This window comes from Stigmatopora argus, chromosome 9 (assembly GCF_051989625.1).
Source record: "Stigmatopora argus isolate UIUO_Sarg chromosome 9, RoL_Sarg_1.0, whole genome shotgun sequence".
Lineage (NCBI taxonomy): Eukaryota > Metazoa > Chordata > Actinopteri > Syngnathiformes > Syngnathidae > Stigmatopora > Stigmatopora argus.
The window spans coordinates 3,337,819-3,357,620 of NC_135395.1; the positions used below are offsets into that span (position 1 = coordinate 3,337,819).

Genomic DNA, 19,802 nt, shown 5'->3' on the forward strand with positions numbered 1-19,802 from the left:
GTAAGGCCGACGCGCTATCCACTCATCCATCAGGCCTAAATATATGTTATTTATTACAATTAGCTTTCTTCGTTATTTTTATAATTATAAACTTGACTGGATCATGTTATTGAATCATCATAATAATGATAAAACCTGATAAATAGTAACTTAATAATTGCCTTAAATCCTGCCAATAAATAAATAAACACATGTTTACATGCGGAAATGATTGCTTCTAAAAATAATATTACTATACAATCCCTGATGAACTATTTTAAGACAGGTGGAACATGCTCCTTTGGGGTGACTTAATGCTTATGATCATGGTTTTTTTTAATCATAATATTCAAAAGACTTTCTGATGAATTGAACTCAAAATAATCAACCAGAGTCATTGTTTTCCATATTATGATAGATAGGAATATTTAAAAAATCTCAATATAATAAAGAAGAGACTGAGCTTTTTGCGGTGTTTTCTATTGTGTTGGTAATTTAAAAAGATTTGCTTTATGCAAATATGAATAATATTGATTAGTAATCATATTAATAAGGTAAGGAAAGGTGTGTGGGAAAAGGTCTTAATAACTACAGTGCATTATACTCATCAAACATTCCATATACTGTATTTGTTTTTTGTCCTAAATAAGATTGGAATATATTTATGTATTTGTTTATTTATTCATCTATGTATGTATCGATTTATTTATTTATTGTATTTATTTATTGTATTTATTTATTTGTGTATTCATTAACCCAGAAACATTCCAGCAGTATATTTAATGTTATGAATAAAGAACCAGGAAACAAAAAGTGAAAACCATGTTTATGTGAATAGCAATACACCCTGTGCATGCATTCCAATGGTCAATAAAGGAGACGATAAGAGAGGGGCGTCGTAAAAACACATGGAGCACATAATTATGTTGATAACACTGCCAATGACCCTGCACTGACACATTTTACAGCAATGTGATGTGACGTGCTAATCAGGAAAACTCGCATGGCAAACCTACTTTTCGGACGCATGAAGACGCAACAAACAGTTGCACTTGAAAAAATAAATCAAATTAATTGTGCCAGTTTTCTTCAACAACACTATTCTAAATGCTTTACCATTCCAGATCAGTGAAAATAGTTAATTTTACGATGTACGTCAATACCAATATTCAATTTGTAAAAGAGGCCAATGACGGCAGTCAATCACAGTTATTAAAATGCCTCCTCACATTATATTTATGACAACACTGTCGCATTGCTTGAACGCTGTGGATCTCAAGTTTGTTGCCACATAAACGAGCCATAAAAGTGGGGTTGCTGGGAAAGATTTCTATCTTTATGCAGGTGTTATGACTGGGGCACAGCGAGCCTGGACATATGTATCCTCTGATGACCTGTTATGTGTCTTTAAATTGTGCTTGTGAGTGAACCAATTTAGGGGGTTTGACATGGTAAACAATGAAGAGATAATAGAACAGGTTTAAAAAAATGCTGGAATAAGACATAAACTTGCATTGATGTGCTTAACTAACTAAGGCAAACCTTAAATTGAGTGACAAACCAAAATATCAAATTCCATCTCAGGTTGAATTCACAATTTGAAACAGTTTATTCCGTGCTCTTCCTTCAACCAGTGAGGCCTGCCCTTTCAAATAGTAGCCAGGTGAGCCAAACGTCTATAGTTTTCTTGAAAATCTTTGCAGGTGCAATCAGGACTGTGAACCTTTGCAAGTGGGAAGGAGATATCTATCTGATAACTAGACTGACCTGTGATTAGAGAAATCCCTCCTGGGTAAAAATAGTCTATTTATCAGCATAGTAGCAACAACTACTGTAGTTTCCTGAAGCACATTCTTATAAATAAATTTTAAAAAATATATGTATATATATATATATATATATATATATATATATATATATATATATATATATATATATATATATATATATATATATATATATATATATATATATATATATATATATATAAAATTGAAGATTATAGAATTTTTTCACTTTGCAGTTCATTGTATGATTTGCCTGATATTGCCATTTAAAAGGTACCTAAAAATTGGTGAACAGAGCTTAGGAGTGATTTCATAAATTATATATCATATTGAAGATTAAGTGGTGGAACTCAATAATTATATTTTTGTGAACACTCCTTTTGAACAGAATTTTGTTTAGATTTCTGTAAGTAGAGTAGCGATACCTTCAGAATATAAAATGGGTTTGCTTTTGTGTTGTTTATGTATGAATGTATACATATGAACATTTTACATTTGGTCAAATATAAATAAATAAATAGATGAATGAATGAATAAATAAATGAACAAATACATAAATAAATAAAGAGATAAATGAACAAATAAATAAATAAAGCAAACAACTACCCCAGTTAGAACACCCTGAGTTCTAATGTAACCCTGGAAACCATGTGCACCCCCATCGCGAACCGATCAGATGAAAATCAGCGCAAACATGTCAACAGACTACGAATGCCAATAAGGGAATATCGTGAATCAACAGAATCCCTTTGTTCCAAAGCAACATTTCTACATGAACATTTCAACATGGCTCATCATTAGCACATTAGAAAACGTCATTTTGTCATCATTTTTTCCTGGGCAGCATCCTCACTTTTGTTTCATGCAATGGAGTTGAGTGGTGTCAAGTCAAGCTGACTGGGCTCATGTGCACATCTCCATCCTGACCATAAGTCAGAGCCTGTTAACACAAATACACATTCATGAATTATTGAACACATTTTTGCCTGGAATGGATGCACGCCCTTTTTGAGACAGAAAACAAAGAAGTCTTGCTTGAATTTGGTAACAGGGCGCATGCGGCAGTACATTGGGCCTATTTTTCCTCCCTCCGTAGCAGATAATGTCGGCAAATGTACAATCTCAGTCAGATCAGAGCTGCTAGACCGGTGAGGACATAGCAGATCTCTCAGTCAGGTGGCACCGTGCCAATTCTAATGGGAACAGGGAATGTGTTTCCCCACCGCTTAACCATTAACCCCCCTCACTAACTGACCCCACCAATCATCGGATGTCAGCAGTGTGTACCAGTACGTCTGTAGCCTTAGCAGAAGTTACCAGCATTTCCACAGTTTGTTCAATATCCAATTTTGGGACAATTACGGAACCTGTCATTCCTGACTACACCCCTTTGCAGGTCACTAGTTAATGACAATTCATGACAGGCAACCATTCACACTTACATTCAAAAACTTTGGAATTGATCCCACACCGGCTGTTCGAAAGTCAGCTGTGTGTCCACAACAGCAACTGTGACCTACTTTCAAATATGATACAGCAATTAGCAACAATACTGTAGCCACAAGCTATTCAGATTTATTTAACAATGTGTTTATTCCTGTGGTGCAAGGAACTGCACAACAATATTTGAGAGAGATCAAAAATGTCAACAAGATTCAGTGCAGTTACAAACCAATGTAAAAATCCAACCAGTTGATGAATATAGTTAAATAAATTATGTATTTTAAAAGGTGTTCAAGACACAAAGGGCTCTATTTTTGTGAGTAGCTCAAAGATGATCTTCTCTCACAAGCAGGTGCATTTGATAAAAGGTGTGATTGGGGTAATAATTTGCTGATCAATGCACAGCCAATCAGCATTCATCTTGGCACTAACTTTAAATGACCATTGGGATGATTTATTGAATGCAATAAAGATGATAATAACAATGAAATGATTTGATTGCAACGTTTCAGTGTGTTATTTATTAATTAAATACACAACACATGCCAACAAACGGTGGTATTCACCCCATTTTAACCACTTAAATTAACACTACCCTCTTTTCAGGACAGCCTGTAATTCTTTCCTTACTTTATCTAAGGGATATTCCTATTTCATGCTAATGTTCTGAAAACCTTCTAAAAATCTAAAAATCATTAACTTGGGTTAAATCAGGTTACCATTTTGTCAGCTACGAGAACTTAACTCTTAGTCACACCTTGTGTGCTCGCTCCATTTATCATAATACAAGAAGAAGAAAAACAGGATAGGTATTTAACTACAATATTGAAATAAACCTTCCCATAATCCTCAAAAGCATGCGAGTAGGTCATGTGGTCACTGTGCTGTTTCAGCACCAAATGGCAATGGACAGCGCCTGATAGTGACAATACTAAAATAGACTGCTGTGCTATCACGTTTCCGTACTGGGTGGCATATTCTGATGTGCCCCACAATCATTCTGCACTTCAACTATGTTGCTTTGTGACTTTTGTTTGATGTGTTTGACCGATCAGAATCGGTCCAATGCATTAGCAAACTCAGCACATACAATCACTAGGGGGCCCCCAAGAGCAATTCATTGAAAATGTTGCATATGGATATTGATCTGTTTCCTACCTTGGTAAATTATTGTTCATAAATACTGTGAGATTATTACCATCAGACAATTACCATGTTCAATGTGTCCACGTGGATTAGTTTAATTCATTATTAATAACATTTTTATGTCATTTAAGTCACTCGCTGCTAATGATTGTGCTACATGTCCAATCCATTGAGACTGTGAGTGGAGTGGTCCGCAGCGAAAATTGCCTCTTTTATTTCTTTAATTACACAAAGAAGATCAATTATATACTTCTATGCATGCATCTTTGAATGTGTGGGTGTTGAGTTGGATTTTTATGCTAACTAAAGGCAAAATTGAGACGTATTTTTACATTAAAGTCCGGTTATTTTTTATTTTGCACACAATTATATTTACACTACTATGTAATAGTAAAAATCTAACAGTGTTAAATAATATTTCATTATAAGTCATTTCATCATAAGTCAATACATATTTATTACGAAATGAGCAGATATGTTTAAAGTACAATGGTCTTAAAATATGTTTACTTTTTACTACGGAGAAGAAAATGATATTAACTTTGTATTGTGAACCCAAAAAACAAATTCAAATTAACTGTCAGACCGAGCACATAAAAATGGTGTGTGATTGTAAAACTTTTATGACAGTCGACGACACCCAATAATTGAATTATTCATGACTCTTGCCACAATCCTTCATGGGTGAATTCAGCAATGGACGATTAATAATAAATATTGGCAAAAATCGAAGCCCCCGCTTGTTTAGGCCTTATGGGACAGTTAGGGGGGAGGGCGGGGTGGTCTGCCCTGCCGGGGCTTGTCTCAAGTCAGACAGCCCCGCCCATTTGTACGCCTCTGCTTCTGCACCTGCTTTACCTTGCCTGCCACTTTGAGCGCAAAGCAGCCAGGAGCTTCCTTACCTGCCTGCACTGCGGCTTATACGCCTGTTAAATCTCCCCCCACGAAGCCAGGGAGGCATCAAGAACCGCAATGAGCAGCAGGAGTGCAAAAAAGAGCGAGTGAGCGAGCGAGCAAGAGCGAGAGAGACGGCAAGACAAGAAGCGTGTATTTGCAGCGCGTGCGCGTCCACAGGAGAGAAAGAAAGCCTTGCACGCCACGAACATGGACTAAAGTGATCCAGGCCAAAAGTGTGCTCCTCAGTCAACTTCGCCATGGCTGCTTCTGCCGTTGCCCCCGCTGCTCCTTCTCTGGGGGAAGTTGCTGGCGTCCTGCACGGGATCGAAGGGATCGCGCACGTCGGATCCCATTTTCTGCTGACCCCGATCGTGGACAGCCCTGCGACCCTGCTGGGGGAACAACTCCTACCCGGGGATAGACTGTCGCGCAGCTCGGCCGCGGATTTAGCGCACCTCAAGGGGATCCTGAGGAGGAGACAGTTGTACTGCAGGACGGGTTTCCACCTGGAGATACTTCCGGATGGCTCCGTGCAAGGGACCAGAAAGGACCACAGTCGTTTCGGTATATATGATAACCATACCAAAGCACTGACCTTAAATAGATGCTTGCAGAGAAATAATGTATGTAGGGGCTAGTGGAAAATAGGGGGGTGGGGTCAGGCTGTCAATAAATCTTAAGCAGTTTTTATTTTTGGAGAAATTTGATTTTTATTCATGCCAAAATTGCATTTTTTTTAGAACCTCAAGATGTTTCTCTACAATTTACACACTATATTGTTACATACATGTTTAGTCTTTGCCTGATAAGGAACCTACCATGCTGGTTTCAGACCAGCAAGACCAATAGCATTGCACAACTAGTAATCCAAAAGAACCTTTCTGAATCTTTTTTTTTATGTACTGATCTTGCTGGCATGTTCTAGATTTGTTAGCTAAATTTTACACATCTAAAATTACACATTACACTCATGCATTTTTCTGTCCTATTTCATTGTGTGTCAATACTTAAACTTTTTTTAATTAAGAAAAAAAACAGTGTTTGCTTTATTTATTTATTTATTAAAATAAACAGAGATTGCACTGTATACAATTAGGAAATGATAGTGGGAAAAGTCATATCAGCTGCATATTTAGCACCCAAATATTAGATAAAACAGCTGACAGACATACCTCAACAAAATGTTTTCCCCAGTCTTATTTCACAGTTGTCAAGTAGTATGAAACACAGCTAAAGTACTCTTATAGTGACTGTCATGTGTGTTGTGTATTACATTTGCAGGTATTTTGGAATTCATTAGTCTGGCTGTTGGCCTAATAAGCATCCGAGGAGTTGACAGTGGTCTCTATCTGGGAATGAATGACAAAGGAGAGCTGTTTGGCTCGGTAAGTACCCTGCTACGCTTGATTTATAGATAAATAATGAAGTCTCATTGCCTAATCACTATATGCACAATGTGTTTTTGCACTGAAACATGATCATTCACTCCCGATCAATTCAAATGGCTATCGATGGTAGCCAATCTGTTAAGCGCAGACAGACATTAAACAAAGTAATCGTGTTGAAATGTAATCTGATAGTAGCACATCTTACGTCCTTGCATTTGAAGGTTTCTGTTTTCTAAATATTATTGAAAAAAATGTGTCCTTTTTTTCATTCTAGGAGAAACTGACAGCTGAATGCGTGTTTAGAGAGCAGTTTGAGGAGAACTGGTACAACACATACTCGTCTAACCTCTACAAACACAGAGACAAAGGGACACGTTACTTTGTGGCTTTGAACAGAGACGGGACACCGAGGGATGGGACCAAATCCAGGCGGCATCAGAAATTCACACACTTCTTACCCAGGCCTGTTGACCCTGATCGCGTACCAGAGCTATACAGGGACATCTTGGGCCACAGCTGAGACCCGCCAAGGTCCGGTCCGGAGCGCGAATAGCTGCTGCCGCCCTGGCGCGCACGCCACCGATAGGGATGGACGCAGGAGGTGCAGGCTGGAGGACAGCGGGCCAACAGGCAGGGATAAAGGCACCGGGGCCCCTTCTAGGAATGCACGGGCATCTCTCAGCAGCCACAGACAGGCGAGACTGTCTGACTCTGTCAGTCTGCACGCTCAGCATGAGGGGTCATTTTGTTCTCGTGGACGGAAGATCCTCAAAGTACCTGCCAGGAAAAGGAGACCGAGCGGAAAAGGGCTTCTCCTACAACGGCAGTCAGGGTTTGAAACGTGTTTATTTGCGTGCTTTGGTCTGTTCTGGAGTACTTTGAAGGAAAACAGTGACTTTTGGGGGGGGGGGAAGAAAAAGAGCTAGAGCATACCGGTTTATTTATTCCTTTTAGATACATATATTTATGCTATATATTTATTTATTTCAGAATTTATTTTTACATTTAGATACTTGCAATATAGAGAAACTCCTAGAAACTGTATGAATTATGTAAAGGCTAAAACACTGTACTATAATTGTCTTTTATCCTGAGAAAAGCTCCACAATGCTGTAGCACGAATAAGAACGTGATTAATATTCATGACCTTTGTAATGGACCCTCCCATATTCCCAATGCATTTTACGACAACTCCCAATCAAATTTTAAAGAGCCCGGCACACTTTCAGACAAATCCGTGTGTCTACAGCAAGATTTCTCACTAATTATTCATGTCCAACAATAGATAAGAATGTGATCATTCCAAGTTTCACTTTGAGATTCACCGCAAGCTTCCTGTCTATCCATTGTTCATTTCTACGGGGTGCACTTGACTGGGTTGCCTTTATCGTCCACAGTTTCAACATATAAACCTGCTTACAAGATCAATGTTGTGTTTCTTCATGGGCTCCATCATGCTTACGAGCAGCTCGTATAGAGCCAATGCGCACATAAAAACCTCAAAGTCCACAATGAGCCAAATGGGCCAATTACAACGGTGACCTCGAGATCAGTCCTGACGAGAACGTGGCTGAATAAAAATGGAGGTCAGAGTGATAAAGATTAAGCAGCCTGTGCTGCCATCTTTTTTAAAGAGTGTGTTGGGTCATCCTAAACAATCATTAAGAAAACATTCACTAATAAATCACTTGCATAATCTAATGAGTTCCAACACAAGATCCGTTTCAAAACACCTTGCATTTAACAAGATAATCATTTCTGTTCTTAACATATTCTTGGTAGGATTGAAAATGTTGGAAAATTGTTCATTTAAAGCAAGGGTGTCAGACTCGGGTTGGTTCGCGGGCCGTGTTAACGTCAACTCGATTTCATGTGGGCCGGACCATTTTAGATATAATATTTAGATTTTTTTTAAATAAATGGATTAAAAGAACTGGATTAAAATCCCTGAATATTCAGTTTTTTATAGATCTAAAACAATGTTTATTTTAGCTTTTTTTATATATTTTTAGATTTTACAAAATGATTTTTGAACTAAAAACACAGAAAAGATTGATTAAAAAATTACAATTATTAATTTAAAAAGGGGAAAGTCAGGAAATTTAATATACATCTATACTCTTCATTTTAATTTGATCCTAAAACAGAAAGTCGGCACTCATGATTTACTTTCCCGGGCCACACAAAATGATGCGGCGGGCCAGATTTGGCCCCTGGGCCGCCACTTTGACACATGTGATTTAAAGTGATTGTGACTTTCACTCTGAATTCATGTAAATCTTTTTGCCGAAAAGTGGACATCAAGAAGACTGCATTACAATTGCTCATCACATCTATCATCTTCATAATTGTCTTATCATTTAAATAAAAGAACTCATTCAATAGGAGTGTAATGATACAATGATCTCAATAAGATATTGAATGGTTATGCTCATTCGAATCAAAACTGATATGAAACGCCAAACAACCGTGAAGGGCAAATTATGGACACCAGGTGGGGTATAACCTGATTTTAAATTGCCAGCTAAATCCAGAGCACAAGAAGACAATATACTTAGAACAGAATTGTCAAAAACATACAAACTGTTTAGTATTTTTGTTTTGTTCATATTGAAATCGAACACATTGTGTCAAACGTGTTCACAATATCATATTGAATCAATTGAAGGCTCTTGAATCGAAGCAAATCAGAGAAAATATTGGCAAATATCGTAGCACCCAATGACCCTTTGAGGAGAAGTCGGACAATGAATGAATGAATTGTAGCATCATAATATTGATCATTTATACTCATATCATTCACTGCCATTGAAGGCAACAGACATAGCTAGATAGCCATGACTCACCCACATAGACATTGTGTAATTTGAGTTTCCACTGTCGCACAACATCGTACAACTATTGAGACCTACTGTTTTTCAAAAAAACATATTTATCAAACGTTTAGGTTGAGATAAGATTATAAGGCACATTAGAGCATATAGTATAAAATACCGTACTTTAACTCATTTAAATGAAGTATCTATGCCGAGTTTTTGCCTCAGTCAGTGCAGGTTTGCACCAAAGCATGAAAGCTTAGCCGTGTGGTGTGTGGATGCGTGTGATGGTGAGCTTAGAGGAACCAAGCCTGCTGCCAGCTCTCTCTCTCTCTCTCTCTCTCTCTCTCTCTCTCTCTCTCTCTCTCTTTCTCTTTCTACTGCATGATACTGAGGGACTTTCCCACTTGCACACCTTCAACATCAACACACCGCTGTCATCGATTAATGTCAACCACATCCAAGCGGAATTATCACCTGCGTGCGTGCGGCCCACCCCTCTCCGCTGTGTAAACACATGCATGCCTATCGTGATACACAACTCTTATGCCCTATTGTCGCTAACCATCTTTCTTTAACTTCACACAATAGAAGTGATGGAAGGGGTGTGTTGATCATTCCTTGCCAGTCTCATCTTTCCAAGAGATCCAAAGAACACAATGACATAAAAATGGGATTTTGTTGTTTTAATCACTCATTTGCAGCAGTTTGATACAGAAAAAATACAGAATAATCTTATTGGCATTAGACAACTATTTGTTTTATTCGGTGACACCCTCTTAACTAACAATGAGACGGACCTAGAATGCTAGGATGCTCAATGTTACATGGTTATTTGGTAACAGATTATTTTCTCTTTGTCTGTATTTCTTTTGACTAAGTGTTTGTTTTTAATTTTTTTATTACAAACGGGCCAGGAGGTCGCGTGGTTAGCACCTCAACCTCATTGTTCTTGGGTCAAGAATTCGATATCAGGTAGGTCCTCAATGTGTGGAGTTTGCATCTTCTCTCCGTGCTTGCGTGGGGTTTCTCCGGGTACTCCGGTTTCCTCCCACATCCCCAAAACATGCTATATGGGATGATTTTTTGCAGGAAATAAGCATTACTTCTGGCGCAAATTGTATCGGTGCCTTTCAGGTTGTAATGATTATTTGTGTGTGTGGACCATAATGCTGCGAGCCAAGGGGGCGGGACTGAGTGCAAAGCCCAGTGTTGGTGCGCTAGTTCCAGGTAGCTAGGCAAAACCAACAAATGTGATAAATCTGATACTGTCTAGGACAGGGGTGTCAAACCCAGTTTGGTTGGCGGGCCACATTCATGGTGACCAGATCTCATGTGGGCCGGACCATTTTAGATATAAAATTTAGATTTTTTTTTTTAATACATTGATTAAAAGAACTGAATTAAAAGCCCTGAATATTCAGTTTTTTATAGATCTAAAACAATGTTTATTTTAGCTTTTTTAATATATTTTTAGATTTTACAAAATGATTTTTGAACTAAAAACACAGAAAAAAATGATTAAAAAATTAAAATTATTGATTTAAAAGGGGGAAAACCAGGAAATTTAATATACATCTATACTTTTCATTTTAATTTGATCCTAAAACAGAAAGTCGGCACTCTCCTGGGCCACACAAAATGATGCGGCGGGACTGATTTGGCCCCCAGGCCGCCACTTTGGTCTAAGACTTTGCATTATAGTGTACCTTACTTATGAGGGTTCGTTCCTCCTCACTACACACCATATCTGAGTTACACAATATTATTGGTGTTAATTCATACATTTGGCAGTGTACCTGGCCCTCGTGCTAGAGCTCCTCCAGGTGGTTTGTATCTACGAGCAGAAAACACTTAAACCCTCTCCCCTGAGCGTAATGGACCCTCCCCGACTTTCATCACCTCCTCAGCGTTGGCCTTGAAGGGCTCTTGAAGACCCACCTAAGTGTGTGCGTGTTTGTGTGGGTGTGTACGGAGCCCACAAGCAGGTGTGGAAATCGGTGATCGTCCACCCTGACAGGTGTTCCCGCAACACTCTGATCTCAGACTTGCTGTTGAAGCCAAGACTTAGCGGGAGGAGGGAGGAAATAATATAGCCAGCTTTGTTGTCTAGCGCCAATGATCTCTCAGCATCGCTTCCCTAATTTAAACTGAGGTGTTTGGGGAAGGGGGTATAAAGAAATTCACCTGGAGACCCTCCTGAATATGATTTAGGCCACCTGCAACATATATGGAGATGGATGTTAATCGGATTATTATCCATTTGATATCAGACATCCTTTCCCCACAATTTTGTTGTTTGAAAACTGCAGGAAGCAATTAGAACCACGTAGTCACATTGAACATTTCGAGATGTCAGCCTCAGTGGAAAATATGGTCATATTTTTGCATCTTCATCACTAGTGAGTCATTAGTAGAAACGGGTTTCTTTTAATATGGTGGCAAATAAATGCATCATTTGAAAATTTGACACAGCAAACAAAGTGAATAAAACACAAAGATGATGTAATATATTCATGTATGCACTGATTGGTCGAATGTTTTGTAAATTAAGGATGTTGTTTTGTTCCTCCAAAAAAACCTTTCTAATTGTTGTTTTGTTTATTGTTTTTTAATCGACATGTAGCCACTCAAACTCAAGCAGTAACTGTGCTAGCTTCACGTCACGAAAAGACACGAATGTAGGCAAACAATAAAACAGAGATTTGACAGCCATTTGACCGTATCAGACGAGAAGCCCTTGCATGCAGTCTGTAATCCACATTTCAACAGGTGAGTTGATTCAAAAACAGAGTAAACATGATCATTCAGGAGCCTGTTTTCTGTTGTTCAGACACACCATACACAAATTCAAGTAACGTGATCATGTAAAAATTTGCTCCTCACTGGTGAAAAAATAGATTTCCACAGTTTTGAGAAACTATCTATTCAAGAGACAATAATCATTGACTATATTGACTACTTATTTATGTTGACTACTCATTATGTGTGCACTTCATGGTGAAGCTTTACATCTCATTGTACTTGTATTGTAGTTGTATCATGACAATAAAGGCATTGAATTCAATTCAATTCAATACATTTTCTTTCCACGTTTTATTTGTAAGTTTTATTTTTAGGCGTATTGATAGTTACAATAATAATGATAATAATAATGACAATAAAAGCATTCAATTCAATTGAATTCAGTTCAATATTGCGGCCAAGTGGCTAGCTCACAGTTCTGGGGTCGAGGGTTCGATACCAGGTCGGTCCCCACTGTGTGGAGTTTGCATGTTTGCCCTGGTCTTGAGTGGGTTCTCTCCTGGTGCAGGATAAGCAATGAATGAATGAATGGTAGTTACAATATGCTTTGTGTCATCTGTACTATCAGATTGGCAACCAGTTTTATATGCATGCATTCAAGTGCAGCTGATTCTAATGTCATTCAATACATATTTCTAAAAATCAGACTAAAATATGGCTTTAAATTAAATGAGTTGACAATCTTGAAATTGTGTTATGTGACCGTATAATCAAATATACCCTTTATTTGATCGACTGGCAACTTTAAAGGGTGCCGTGTTTTTGCTCTCACATCTGCTGAACAAACCTGTGCGTGAATCCCTGTGGAGAAGCCATGACACCCCTTCCGCTGGCCCATGTGTGTGTCCACATTACACAGTCGCAAATTAGGGCTTGACATTTGGGCACCATAATTGCCCACCGAAAAGCATGAGGCATCAATTAGGCTCTCAGCACTGTGACAGGTTAGCCCTTTTGGACATAAACACCAAACGTGCACGGACATACACATATATATGTACGACACCTTCATATATAACACGATTGGTTATCAAATACACCAAGCATTATTAGAATGTGGGGGCATATTCAGTAAATTCAAGCATTGAGGCATTAGTGTGTCACACAGTGCCATTGCCGTAAATAACAGCGTAGTGTTCCCCCTTTGATTTCCCGACTCTGGTGCCGCCTGACAGTTTGTTCTCCCACAGGGCGTAGAGATCTTTTGGGTCAGGCAAAAGGTCAATTGGTTCATTTCCATAGCTTCCACATGAAACATTCCTCCATGCTTTGGAAGCAATTCAATCAGCAGTGAAAACACTGGTTAGGAGGAATTACCATCCACAGTATTCTACAGAAAAAGATGGATGAATTCCTCTAAGGAATATCAAGTGCATTGGAAAGGTTTAGGGAAATCATTCGGATGATTTTCACAAATCTTTTCAATGCGAAAGATCATGTGTAATTTTTATAGAAAGATGCTATGAAATGGGGGCAAGGTCAAAGAAATTCAAATGAACGAATTATAATGTAAATTTACATGTAGAAAATGAATTTGGTACTCAAATCTGTCTGTTTTTCTTTTTTGTTATGTCATTTTATAGTTATTCCACCCACTCCGGGAACAGCCACATATTTTCAACATTTCTGGATGTGACATCACAACCAGAATTGTTGAAAATACTATGTCAGTACTGTCCCATGGCAGCAAGAGAATAGCGCGCCTACGGATAGCATTCAAACTGCAACAATCTGCCGATTATTGTGGTTTGTCATATCTTCTTGATTCTGAAGAGTTTTTAGTGGGTGGGGACATGGTTAAGCTATAGTATGTCAAAGCTCTTTTAAGTCAATTTAAATGTTCAAGTCAACAATACATTCCATTATTGGGTCATGTAATACTGTAGTTTTCAAAGTGTGTTACGAGTACCATACTTGGCACGCGGGCTCACTCTAGTAGTACGCAGAGGATTAAATAAATTAAATGTTCAAATAATCTTTTTTTTAATCCACTACTGTGCATTTATCAAGTACAGTTCAGTTGTATTTAACTTAAACAAACAAATATTCAAGTTTAAAGTTTAAGATCTGCTTCTTTTTAAATATTTGGGGAAAACTCAGGAAAATACCCTGAACTCAGTCCTTACCTCATCGGCTACTACCGTTTTTTTCATTTACTGCCATCCCTCCCAGTTCAAATGGATAGTATGTCTGTCTAATGTCAGAAAATGAGTTACTTAAGCAAACATTTATTTCATCTGAAACTTAAGCACAGCATCCATGTTAAATAAAAGTCAATGTATTTCTTATCCTTTTTTTTGGGCTGGAGGTACGTGATATAAAATGTTCTATGACAACTCATTAACTAACTTGTCTTAATATAGATTCTCCTACTTCTTATTATAGCAGACTCACCCTTAGCTGTCATTCCCTGACCTTTCCTGTTCCCCTTCTTCCTTTACTATTGGACAGTAAAACACAATCCACTAATTCTACTACTACATAATCCTGTGCGCCTTATATATGAAACAAATTTTAAGATAGGCCATTCATTGAAGGTGCGACTTATAGTGGGGGAAATACGGTAATTACATTTTAGCTTTTTTGAGGTCATACTTTTACTTTGATAACACATTATTGGCAGTGTTTCTTTGAGACTTGATAGTGGGATGATTTGGAAGTAAATCACAGTGCTGAAGTTTTCAAGACTAAACAAATGGCTCTGGTGCATGATGCAACACAGATGCAAAGTCCATTAGAGAATACAGTAGTAGTATATGGTTCCTTGCACATCTAACAGCTGTCTGGCTGGCTTTGCTGCAGTGCTGTGGATCCTGAAGGATAAACACAAATTTGAAGGGAGTTATTGGTCAAACCATAAATTAAAAGATAAAACATGCACACACTGCTCATGTAAGACTGCCAAACTAAGCAGTGTGTTTGGCAGGTAGGCCAGTGCTACCAGAAAAGAGACGTACGAAGTACGCGCACTGTCACACGAGCATTAATCGTCGTTGTCTTTTTTGTTGTTGTCGCAAATAATCTTTACAAACACGTTAAATGGTACGAATCCTCCCAAAATTTATCCGGATGAGCTCAAGGTGTGACGTCAGACTTCAAGAGATCCTTTCAGTGGATTGGGGAGTGTATTTTTGGCAACTTGGCGTGCTGCAGGTTAGACAAAAAAGCAGAACAGGACTGTACTCTCTGGCTGAAGTGAACAGTGGAAGTGGAAATGCGCTTTGTTGCCCCTCATTCAGGTGGAAAATCGTGAAGCCATTTGTCATTGTGTGCCAAGATGCAGAGGTCGCTCTGTGGATTCCTTCATGACAAGCTCTTATGTTTTTCCACAGCCTCTCCCTTTCACACCTGCACCTCCAGGTAAAATAACAAAACAGGGGGTGGAGGGGGGGCAGAGAAAAGGGGGCTTAGAAGGAGCTCGTTAAAGACAGGGCAGAGAAAAAGGATATCTGAGAAGAATTTACTGTGAAATCCTGCACTTCTATTGGTCAGTATTCATGCACGTGCACTTTGCTCACAGTAGCAGATGAAGTACTCAGCGTTGGCAGTCTTCCCAAACTATGAAAACTACAAATTACTCCTACTCGTAAGTATGCTGGTAAATAGAGTTGAGTGTGTGTGGTTTTTTTTTAATCTCTCGGTCAAAAAAGGATGATTTGAGGTAGTAAAATGACACGTGAAATAAAGGTTTTCCAATGCTTGATTTATTGCTTTGACAGAAGCTACTGGGGTCTTAACTAGTATTTTTGATTGAGTGCAGCTGACATGTCAACTGGTAGAGGGCTTGCAAAAACATATACCACAATGACCTTTACTCCCAGGTAAGTGTCTTCTACAGCGCAGGTCAAACGCAAAGCTTTCACAATGGCTGACCTAACATTTGCTCAGATTTCAACTTGTGCTCAATTGAATTGAAATAATCCATTCCAGGTTAAAACTTTTAGGTTTCAGATCTTAGATTTCTAATGAGACTTTTCGGTGAATTGGACAATATCAACTGAAAATGTATTTTTCGATTTGGTTTACACGTTGGCTGCTACTGACGGCGATAGACGTCGAATCCATTTTGACTAATATACAACTGTTTTGATGGCTGATTCATTGTTTTGACATTGTTGACCTCAACCTAGTCAATTTACTTATTTTAAAACCTCTTAATAGTTAACATTGTCCTACATATATTTACTTTTTTTGTTGCAAAAAAAGACACCTCCCAAATTTCTGTTTAACATTCAAAATGAAAGAAAAAAAATTAAAAATAACCTGGCTAATAACCTGTTTTTAGTTTTTTCTTTGTTTGTTTTTGTTGTTGTTGTTTTTTTACCTTACAGTTACAGTGTCATCTTCGTTAATGGGGAATTAAAATGTTTAGAAAATAGCTTTCAAATGGAAAGTTTGTGCTTTTTTAAATGTGGAAAATTGTTTTTCTATTTCGGGGTTCCCATGATCTCAACAAAATATTTTTTCAAGTGGGCTGGATGACTCAAGGTGGACTAGATGATGTCTCTGTTGCTAAATTGTTACTTCAGGTCAGCTTACTTGCCGCAGTGGACTATTTCTAAACCACAATGAAATGTTTTTACATAAAGTTTACACTCCTTGTGTTTGATGAAATTCATCAAACAGGAATGGGATGGTGGAACTGATGCAACTGAGAAAAACAGTATCAGTGGTATAGGAATGAGATGTAAATCTTTTATCATTGCATAACAGTTTTGACAAAGGATGTGATGACTTTTGGAGTATATTTCTATCTATGAAATAAGATATAATCAGATCAATAGCACACAAATATCTGCCACATTCAGACCCTTCAATGCAAGAGTGTAATAAAATGTGTGTGGGTGTTTGGGCGTGTGCTTTATTCTTTCCAAAGTAAGACTCAAACTTCCCATGCTTGTCTTTCTACAGTGTCATTTTTAAGAACTGCAGTTCATCTGCTTGTCACTTAATCCCTGTTTGCTTTCCAATCCATTTTCCATGTTGATAAAGTACATTAATCTGAATCTCTCACATTGCCACACGCTGCGATTTACAGTGTAAATAATGGAACAAAACCCGGACAAGTCTCAGCAAGTTGCAAGAGATCCATCTTATGTACTTTATAGAGTCAAAGGCAACCTGAGAAAAATCAAACACAGGTCAGTCAATACATTTGTAATCACCGAAAAAGCTATATTAAATATCTAATGACAACGCTTCCGCATCGCTGATAGGAGTTCCATGAAAGTCTGGATGATGTTCCTTGAACAAATGTGTGATTTCACTTCGTCTCCTTAGAAAAAAGAATGATACATTCTTTTTGGGGGGGTTTAGCATAGCAGTGAATCATTTTTGAAACTTCAGAAAGACGTTAGAGCAGGAGAGCTGTGATACTCCTCCGCTCTAATAACTTTGAGTACTTTTGGAAAAAGGAAATCCCCTGGCTAGGAAAGACACATCACTGTATTATCAGCACAAAGGCAACAAACTGGGTGGTTAAAAATAAGCAAATATTACAAGACACCACCTTGAAATAATATGCAAGACTGCTGACCTGCCGCAGAGCCAAACTTGTGGAATACCCATGTAATTATCCCCTTCACTGCAATTGACAGCAGCCCATATTGACTGGGAAAATTAGCAGTGAATGGTCCCACTTCAAAGACCAACAAATTTGATGTCAACAATGTGTAAACCACATGTGTCAAAGTGGCGGCCCGGGGGCCAAATCTGGCCCGCCACATCATTTTGTGTGGCCCGGGAAAGTAAATCATGAGTGCTGACTTTCTGTTTTAGGATCAAATTAAAATGAAGAGTATAGATGTATATTAGATTTCCTGATTTTCCCCATTTTAAATCAATAATTGTAATTTTTTAATCAATTTTTCTGTATTTTTAGTTCAAAAATTATTTTGTAAAATCTAAAAATATATTTTAAAAAGCTCAAATAAATATTGTTTTATATCTATAAAAAACTGAATATTCAGGGCTTTTAATCCAGTTCTTTTAATCCATTTATTAAAAAAAACAAGGAATCAGCACTCCCAATAGTTGTTTTCTTTAGTCTTGGTTATTTCGGTAAGTTTTTTTAATTATCAAAATATAAATCAAATGGCAAAATGACATACTGCATTTAAAAGAACAAAATGTGACTTTTTATATTTTTATATTACTTATTTATGTTTTTACTGGGAAAACACTGGAGTAGCACCACCAATTTCGTTATATGCAACTGTGTAAATAATATGACAATAAGGGCTTTTGATTTGATTGATTTGATTTTGATTTTTTGAAAAATGGTTACACATGCATGATTAACAACCTTATTGCATATACAAATAATTTAAGGAGAGTGAAGGATGACTGCCAACCCTCCCAGTCAACATGAGTTGGGCATTTATCAACTTTTAAAATATTTTACCTCTGTTTTACATGATGTTTGACACGTGAATATAGAAATTGGAAAAGAAAACACTTTTCCCCACCATGAATGTGACCTATAACCCGAGAAACCTGTGATTTGTTTAATGTTTGTCTATCACAAAGTAGTAGTTGCAGTATTTATTTGAGAACACTTCATGCCCTTGGCCTTGATGAAACATTTCACCCTCCTCCTCACTTTGCAAGACATGCATCCTTTGACTTCCCGGCCACTAATCACGCCACTGATCTGGCAAAGAATAGACTCAATGTTCACAGGAAATATCATTGTCAGGTTTTCTCGAGTTTCACCTGAACCTCCCAAGTTCATTTCCCATGTCACAATCAGGAGGATCTCCATGTTGTCTGCTTCATTAGAGACAATTTGCTTTTCACAAGCATGGATCCTGACAGAGGAAAGAGGATCAAATGTAGGCCAGCTGACGTCAAGTTTTTTCCAAAGTGAACCTGAAATGCGTCAATGTCGGTGTGTGGTTAAATAGTATACCGTATTTTTGGGACTATAAGTCGCACCCGAGAATAATTCGCACCAGCCCAAAAAAATCCACAATGAAGAGGAAAAATAAATATATAAGTCACATTTTTGGGAGGGCAATTCTTTATTTGATCAGAAACAAACAACAAATATACCGTAAAACCTCTATTTGAGCGGCACCTCTATTTGAACGGCACCTCTAATAGAATACCTTGGTGGAAGAATTGAAAAATAGAACGGCCTCGCTCTAATTCACACGTGTCAAAGTGGCGGCCCGGGGGCCAAATCTGGCCCGCCGCATCATTTTGCGTGGCCCGGGAAAGTAAATCATGAGTGCCGACTTTCTGTTTTAGGATCAAATTAAAATGAAGAGTATAGATGTATATTAAATTTCCTGATTTTCCCTCTTTTAAATCAATAATTGTAATTTTTTTATATTTTTTTTCAGTTTTTAGTTCAAAAATCATTTTGTAAAATCTAAAATATATATATAAAAAAAGCTCAAACAAACATTGTTTTAGATCTATAAAAAACTGAATATTCAGGGCTTTTAATCCAGTTATAAAAAAAATCTAAATATTATATCTAAAATGGTCCAGCCCACATGAAATCGAGTTGACGTTAACGCGGCCTGCGAACCAAC

The 19,802-nt window shown here is 37.8% G+C and overlaps 1 protein-coding gene across 1 annotated transcript; it reads left to right on the plus strand.

Annotated features, from left to right (window-relative positions):
• Window positions 1–5,258: 5,258 nt before the first annotated feature.
• LOC144082531 (fibroblast growth factor 20-like) lies at window positions 5,259–8,068 on the plus strand. The gene is made up of 3 exons (XM_077609755.1): window positions 5,259–5,816; window positions 6,534–6,637; window positions 6,915–8,068. Exons 1-3 carry the CDS (start codon window positions 5,510–5,512, stop codon window positions 7,158–7,160), a joined length of 657 nt encoding a protein of 218 aa, XP_077465881.1. The 5' UTR covers window positions 5,259–5,509; the 3' UTR covers window positions 7,161–8,068.
• The last annotated feature ends 11,734 nt before the right edge of the window (window positions 8,069–19,802 follow it).

Coding starts and splice junctions, on each gene's coding strand:
- LOC144082531 (XM_077609755.1), top strand. CDS start 5,510: ATGGCTGCTTCTGCCGTTGCCCCCGCTGCTCCTTCTCTGGGGGAAGTT. Junction 5,817..6,533: donor AAAGGACCACAGTCGTTTCG/GTATATATGATA, acceptor TTACATTTGCAG/GTATTTTGGAATTCATTAGT. Junction 6,638..6,914: donor AAGGAGAGCTGTTTGGCTCG/GTAAGTACCCTG, acceptor TTTTCATTCTAG/GAGAAACTGACAGCTGAATG.